Genomic DNA, 7595 nt, shown 5'->3' with positions numbered 1-7595 from the left:
GTAATACACAGAAAAAGTGCACTCTGCACTTTTGGTGTCATAGGTCAAATAATTGATTATGATATTCAAGCCATAAAAATTACTTGGATAATACATATGTTATAAGCACATAACCACCATTCTACATAAAACACATTTGGCTGGCCAGTCAACAAACTTTAAAGCCAGTTTTCTCAGTTTCACTGTTAGCGTAGTTACTGCGGTTATGCTTTATAGGGCAGTGTAGTAGTAGAGCATATAATACAATAGGAGATGATATGAGTAGGAGCTGTTACACTGGACCTGCATTTACATCCTCAGTAATACCAGTACTGCAGTAACGCTAAATATATAAAGCTTCTTGGTGCTAATCAAGGTAACATCGCTCTGTCTTTACCTCCAGTGCTCGTCCACCACGTAAATTTACATACAGCAAAACACACAGACACACCTGAACAGAGGAGAACGGCCTTCAGCTACTGGAAGAGCTAACATTAACACATCAGTATAAAGTTTCACAAAAAGCAACATGAAAAACAATCACCAGCATCCATTTTTTTTGGCTTCTCACAAGGAGGTCACACAGCTTCTGACTGTCCCTCATATTACATCAGAAAGTCTGATATCGGCCCAGCCTGTGTGACTACGATGTTAGCCACATTAGCTGCACAGCATGTTAATGCCAAGTCCAGGCTAACCTACACAATAAACAGTAAAACAACATTAAATAGAATGTGAAAAAGTGTGAAGTTGGGTGACAGAGGCAAAGCTGCTCTTGTCCGTGGGAGGTGGTTGGTCAAAGCGGTGGTGGTGGTATGTAGGAAGGGGAGCAAAATCGAAATGGAGCGTTTGAGCTGAGGTCTGATATGTCCCCTTTAAGTTACAGCCGACAGCTAGTTGGTTGGCTTAGCTTAGTTTCTTAAATTGGCATATAAGACCAGAAACAGGAAGAAGCAAACCTGGATCTGAAATCTGACTGCTCATTCATTACAAAAACTGAAAGGTAATCAATTTATCAATTTATTATTTTATGGGAGGTCAGTGTTGCATGAATGTGCTAGAAGAGCAACATCCATTGAACAAGCTCATGTTTTTGGTGAACCCAGTTGAGTAAAACTCAATAAACTACTAAAATATCAGAGAGTATGAATTATTAAAAAAAAAGAAATGGTGCCAAGTGGATCTTATATTTTCACTTTCCAGCAGCCTTATCACAACAGCATACTTCCAAAGAGAAAGGGGAAGAAACAGTGAAAAGCTGGCTCAAACACAGTACAAAAAGTTATTAGAAATTTTTTGGCTGGTGCAGTCTCACAGTTCAGCCATAAGATCACAAGCAAAAAGCTGCAAACTTCCTCCACCCAAGGCAAACTCCAGCAGCACCATCCAGCACATACCCTCCCATGAAATTCCAAATTGACTATACAAATTATATAACACACTTAAGTGGAATTTGTAGTTTAGGGAGATGGTGGAGTGATAGGCTGCCACGTTAGCAGTGCCCCATGAGCAGTTTCTTGGGGTTAGGTTGCCTTGCTCAAGGGCAACTGGGCAGTGCATAGGATGTGAAACTGGCACCTCTCCAGCTACCAGTCCGCACTCCATATTGTGGTTTGTGGGACTTGAACCTCCGGTTCCCAAGCCAAGCCCCTATACACTGAGCTACTGCTGCTCCAATACATCTGAATAGCTCATTTGAACATATTTTTGCATTGAATCTTGATTTACTCTGTGCCTTTGTTCACCTTTCCCAGGTCTGTAACTTTTTTTCCAGACACCAAATTGTACCCATATGAGTGCTGCATGTGTGGATGTGTGTGTTTCAGCAAGCATTTTGTCACTATTTACAGTATATGGCAGAATTCTGTTATCATTCAAATGGCAGAATTTTGTTATTATTCAAATGGAAGAATTTTGTTATTATTCAAATGGAAGAATTTTGTTATTATTCAAATCACAAAACATAACCTTTGATGTTTGATGTCACTAGTGACATCACTGCATTCTATGAACAAGCTACAGAATGTAAAGCACTGAATCCTCCATTATACATTCAGTACTGTAGAGGACGTAAAGTGAAAATATACAACACCAAACAAATCGTACTTATTTTGTATGGTCTGAAAGAAAAAAACTAAAACATAAAAATGAGTACTCTGCGGCAACCTGTCACTCTGAGTGAACAGAACGCAGCCATCCACCATGATGATGATGACCTCCACAGGGTGAATGAGGACCTCCGTAAGAAACTTGAGGAGCTTAACGAAAAGGTCAAGCGTTCAAGAAACCTGACAAAAAGAGCACTCCAAATAGATAACGAGGTGTTTCATGCCGAAAATGAGAAACTCCACTATGATAATAACATCCTGCAAGGTGAAAATGAGGACCTTCGAAAACAGAACAAAGACTTGGGAATTGAAAAGAAGACCTTGAACCAAGCAATAGCAGAGTTGAAGCTAAAAAACAAGACGGAGAAAGAAACCATGGACCAGCAATATGATACTTTGCAAAAAGACTTTGAGCAGCTAGGTAAAACTTTGCAAGACCTGAAGTTGGTTCAATGCAACTATAGTGTATTGAAACAAGAAACCCAGTGTTTGGAAGAAAAAACAAAAGCTTTGCAACATCAGTTCAGAGTTATGCAAAGTGAGAAAGACATTATGAGGCAACAAAACCAGGATCTGCAAAGAGATTTTCAGATTTTGATGGACAATTATCATATAACAAAGCAGGAAAATGAGGCACTGGAACAAGAACTCCAGGAGGCCAAGAGAAACGTGTATGATAAACAAGGGCCCATGAGACAAATTAATGAGGGTCTTCAAGAAGAAGCTCAGGGGCTCAAAAATATTGAGGAAGACCTCAAATGCTTTGCATGCAACTGCAATGTAACAAGAGAGGAAAATATAATGATGAAAGAAAAACAAATATCCCTAGAAGAAGAAGTCCAGGAGCTTATCAGAATGTTGTGTGATGGAGAAGAGGCCATGAGAAAAAAGGATGAAGCTCTTCAAGAAGATGCTCTGAAGATCAAAAATGTTCTGCAAGAGCTAAAAGAATTTGAACACAACAATAACACAATTAAACAAGAAAATGTCTCTATGAGACAACTAAACAAGGACTTGGAAAGAAAACTCCAGGACCTTACCAAAGATTTGTGTGACGGAAAAGAGGCCATGAGACAAAAGGATGACCTTCTGCAAGATCAGGCTCCAGTCCTCAACAATATTATAGAAGAGCTCCAAGCCTCTGAACACAAAAATAATGTGATGAAACAAGAAAACGTATCTCTGACAGAGCAAATCAAGGCCCTAGAAGAAGAACTCCAAGACCTTACACAAAAGTTCCATGAAGGACAAGAGGCCATAGGACAAAAAAGTGAAGCTTTTCAAGTAGTCTTTGAAAAGAACTATAACATGAGCCAAGAAAACACAACCATGAGCCAAGAAAACACATCCATGAGAAAAGAAAACACATGCATGAGACAAGAAAATACATCCATGAGACAAGAAATCAAGGCACTGGAACAAGAACTTCAGGAGCTACAGAAAAGGTTGTGTGATGGAGAAGAGGCCATGAGACAAAAGGATGACTTCCTTCAAGATCAGGCTCTGGTCCTCAACAATATTATAGAAAAGCTCCAAGCCTCTGAACACAAAAATAACGTGAGGAAACAAGAAAACGTATCTCTGACAAAGCAAATCAAGGCCTTAGAAGAAGAAGACAACAAACAAAAGTTCCATGAAGGACAAGAGGCCATGGGACAAAATACTGAAGCTTTTCAAGAAGTCTTTGAAAAGAACTATAACATGAGCCAAGAAAACACATCCATGATACAAGAAAACACATCCATGAGACAAGAAATCAAGGCACTGGAACAAGAACTTCACAAGAGCAAGGACATGCTTAGAATAGAAAAAGGCTTGTTTGCTGGGGAGCAGCTCAAAGCATGTCAGAGGGAGGATGCACTTTATGATAAGTTGCAAATACTCCACATTCAGCTCAAGTTAAAGATGGAGGAAAATAAGGTCCTCGAGAGCAAAACTCAGTGTCTTAATCCGAGCCCTGAGGATCTGGCTCTTAGAATCCAGGATGAGGCCAAAACCACTGTAGCCCACAAGAGGTGGACAACACGTTGGCTTAGTCGCTTCATTTCCTAACTGATCAGGTTAGGGCCGAATCCTCCTCTGGTGGATCTGGATATCATCCACATACAGTATCTCACAAAAGTGAGTACACCCCTCACATTTCTGCAAATATTTCATTATATCTTTTTATGGGACAACACTGAAGAAACGACACTTTGATACAATGTAAAGTCGTCAGTGTACAGCTTGTATAACTGTAAATTGTTGAAAAATTGTGGCCATTTTAGTGTATGTAACCTTTTGTATGTACCTGATTTTTTTCTTCAAATCCTCAGTGGGTTGGGTAAGCTGTCAATAAATGCATTCCAGATGCAAAGAACACATGTGGTGACAACATCCAATGAAAAAAGAATAAGGCATTTTCTCACTTTTTTCCAATATTTTCATCTTTACTTCATTGGCAATCAACTATTCCCCCAAGTTATGACATCAGTCAATATGCCATTCTTTTCACCAAACAGTATACTCATTCCACAGAAAAAAATTTAAAAATCCAACCAAAATAAATGGATCTGTGATGATTTCACTACTAGTTGACGATCAACAGGCTCAGAACCTCAATAGAATTTTAGGCTACTCTCAAAATTCTGAAAGACATACTGGATATTTACCATGGTTGTTAATGTCCACATTATTAAATATCATGGCCTAGGCATCTTTTTAATTTCAACATAACCCTGTTCTCCCAATGGAAATGTGTCACACAAGAAACATAATACAGCAAAATGACTTTTATTATTTTATTGCCTCAGATGATAACTATTACAACTTTAACGGAACAAAATAATTTAACATAACTTAATTAACTAGGTGCAAGTCCCTGTGAGGTGGGATAATCAGGAGGGTGGGACACTACAGATACTGCTCTGAGGACAGACCTTCACCCTCACCACCTGAGGAGACAGCAAACAAGACCGGCAGGGTGGATTATACAGCACCTTCTCTCTCTCCCTAACACGCACACACACACACACACACACAAACACACACACAGCCTACTTACGTGTCCCTGTCTTCAAGTGCAAGTTCAATCCTTGAACATCTTTTGGGGTCCCCGGTGCAATCCTTGAACATCTTTTGGGGTCCCCGGTGCAGAGACATGCAATGCCACACTTCACATTGGCTCTTGCACAGGAGCATCCTCGGGCACACATGCTTTTCTTGCAGCGGCAGTATTTGCTGTGTTTGAGTTCAGATGGTTCTGCCTCTTTCAGCATCATGGTTGCCACCAATTTGCCATTGACAAGTTGTCTCCCAAAATCAGTGGCAGCTGGGTAGGTTGGCTGAACCATGTGTGCCCGCTTACACACAGCCAACCGGTGCAGGGCTCGGCGAAGGTGTAATAGGAAGGCATCTTCAGTTGGTGGAAGGCAACGCATGTCTCCTTTGATGCTCACAAAGAGATGGGCTCGCAGTGCATCTAGTCTACCACCAAAGTCACTCCTGTCATAAAGTGACACCATGTATTGCCGTGCTGCTGTTATAACCTCTTCCTGAACATCTAGGCTTTCCTCAGGGTCACCGTACCTGCACAGCGGCAGAATGTCTGTCAGGTGTTTAATAGCAGTTGTGTAGGCCCACATTTTTCCTCTTCCGTACAGCTAGCTCACTGTGTCACATCCGGTAAGTATGTAGGTGCTGAGTAGAAGAGATGTAAGATCTGAAGCTGCAACATCATACATCCCCGCCAGAGCTTCTGTGATGGCATGAACTGGTAGGAAGATATCCATCGTCTTCACCCACAGCTCCTGCTGCCCATCCATGCGTGTGATGTAGTACATGCACATCATGGTCACATCTGTGTCAATCGCAACCACTACAGCCCGTTTATGGTGCAGAGTTTGTACTGAGTATGCAATGTGAGCAAACATCCTGGTATCTGCCTCCTCATGTTTCTCACAGGAAAGTTCTGGAAGCTCAACCTGACAAGAGGACAGTGCGACCAGGATCACAAAAGATTCCACCAAGAATAAGTGTGCATCCTGCAGGAAGTGACTTGTTCTGAGCTGCCCATGCTTCCCCCATGTAGTTCAACAGATTAGCTTTATTCAGTGGATTGTGAATGAAGCCTTTCCATTCAGGTATAGGGAGAGTACCATGTGGCTTGTACTCCTTCATTTTGCTTCATCCTCTTCTCTCGTTCCTCACCTTTCAGACTTTCAGCAGGGGAGAAATCATATCGATCACCAACAAAGTGAATGCAGTCACACTTGTCTGGGAGGTTTCCAAGGAGCTGCCTCAGGTACTTTCCTTGCAGTTCATGGAAGGTGCTGCTCCCAAGATGTTGGTAACGTTGAATGAATGCCATGGCATCTAATACCATTACAACAGGCTTGTCAGATGACGGTAGTTTGTCCACTTCCCCCATGAGCTGCCAAGGGCTGTCTTGATTGCAGCCAGGTAGTCTGCCTTGCTTCCTTTACGCATTGGGTAACTTTGATCAAGGGACGGATCTGGCTCAAACAGGGAGGCTGGGCAACTTGTCCATTCATGGCCAAATACTTCCACCTTCCTGTCTTCCTCTAAGTCCTGAACAAAGTACAGGTTCCGCACAACTGCACTCTCCTCCTCATAGACCTTTTTGGCTTTGAATGCCATGGACATTGACTTCTTTGGCTTTGCTGCAATGGTTGAAAGTTTAATTTGGGCTACATTATCACTGTCTGTTCTTCTTGCTGCAGCCAGTGCCTCCAGTCCTTTTTCACGAGCGCAGATCAAGTTAGCAGATGTGGCTTTGTGGACTGTTGAAATGTAACCCTTTCAACCTTTGCAGCAAAGCCAAAGAAGTCAATGTCCATGGCATTCAAAGTCAAAAAGGTCTATGAGGGGGAGAGTGCAGTTGTGCGGAACCTGTACTTTGTTCAGGACTTAGAGGAAGACAGGAAGGTGGAAGTGTTTGGCCATGAATGGACAAGTAGCCTCCCTGTTTGAGCCAGATCCGTCCCTTGAACAAAGTTATGCAATGCGTAAAGGAAACAAGGCAGAGCACCTGGCTGCAATCAAGACAGCCCTTGCCAGCTCATGGGGGGAAGTGGACAAACTACCGCCATCTGACAAGCCTGTTGTAATGGTAGTAGATGCCATGGCATTCATTCAACGTTACCAACATCTTGGGAGCAGCACCTTCCATGAACTGCAAGGAAAGTACCTGAGGCAGCTCCTTGGAAACCTCCCAGACAAGTGTGACTGCATTCACTTTGTTGGTGATCGATATGATTTCTCCCCTGCTGAAAGTCTGAAAGGTGAGGAACGAGAGAAGAGGATGAAGCAAAATGAAGGAGAACAAGCCACATGGTACTCTCCCTATACCTGAATGGAAAGGCTTCATTCACAATCCACTGAATAAAGCTAATCTGTTGAACTACATGGGGGAAGCATGGGCAGCTCAGAACAAGTCACTTCCTGCAGGATGCACACTTATTCTTGGTGGAATCTTTTGTGATCCTGGTCGCACTGTCCTCTTGTCAG

At 42.2% G+C, this 7595-nt stretch overlaps 1 protein-coding gene across 1 annotated transcript; it reads left to right on the top strand.

Moving 5' to 3' along the window:
• The first annotated feature begins 2126 nt into the window (after positions 1 to 2126).
• On the top strand, positions 2127 to 4180 carry LOC127375131 (interaptin-like). The gene has a single exon (XM_051420965.1). It carries the CDS (start codon positions 2127 to 2129, stop codon positions 4137 to 4139), a length of 2013 nt encoding a protein of 670 aa, XP_051276925.1. The 3' UTR covers positions 4140 to 4180.
• Positions 4181 to 7595: the final 3415 nt, after the last annotated feature.

The sequence above is a fragment of the Dicentrarchus labrax genome, unplaced genomic scaffold (genome assembly GCF_905237075.1).
Source record: "Dicentrarchus labrax unplaced genomic scaffold, dlabrax2021, whole genome shotgun sequence".
NCBI classification, from domain to species: Eukaryota; Metazoa; Chordata; class Actinopteri; family Moronidae; genus Dicentrarchus; species Dicentrarchus labrax.
Note: the sequence above shows the minus strand (reverse complement) of the source record. Positions and strands in the feature narration are given on the sequence as shown.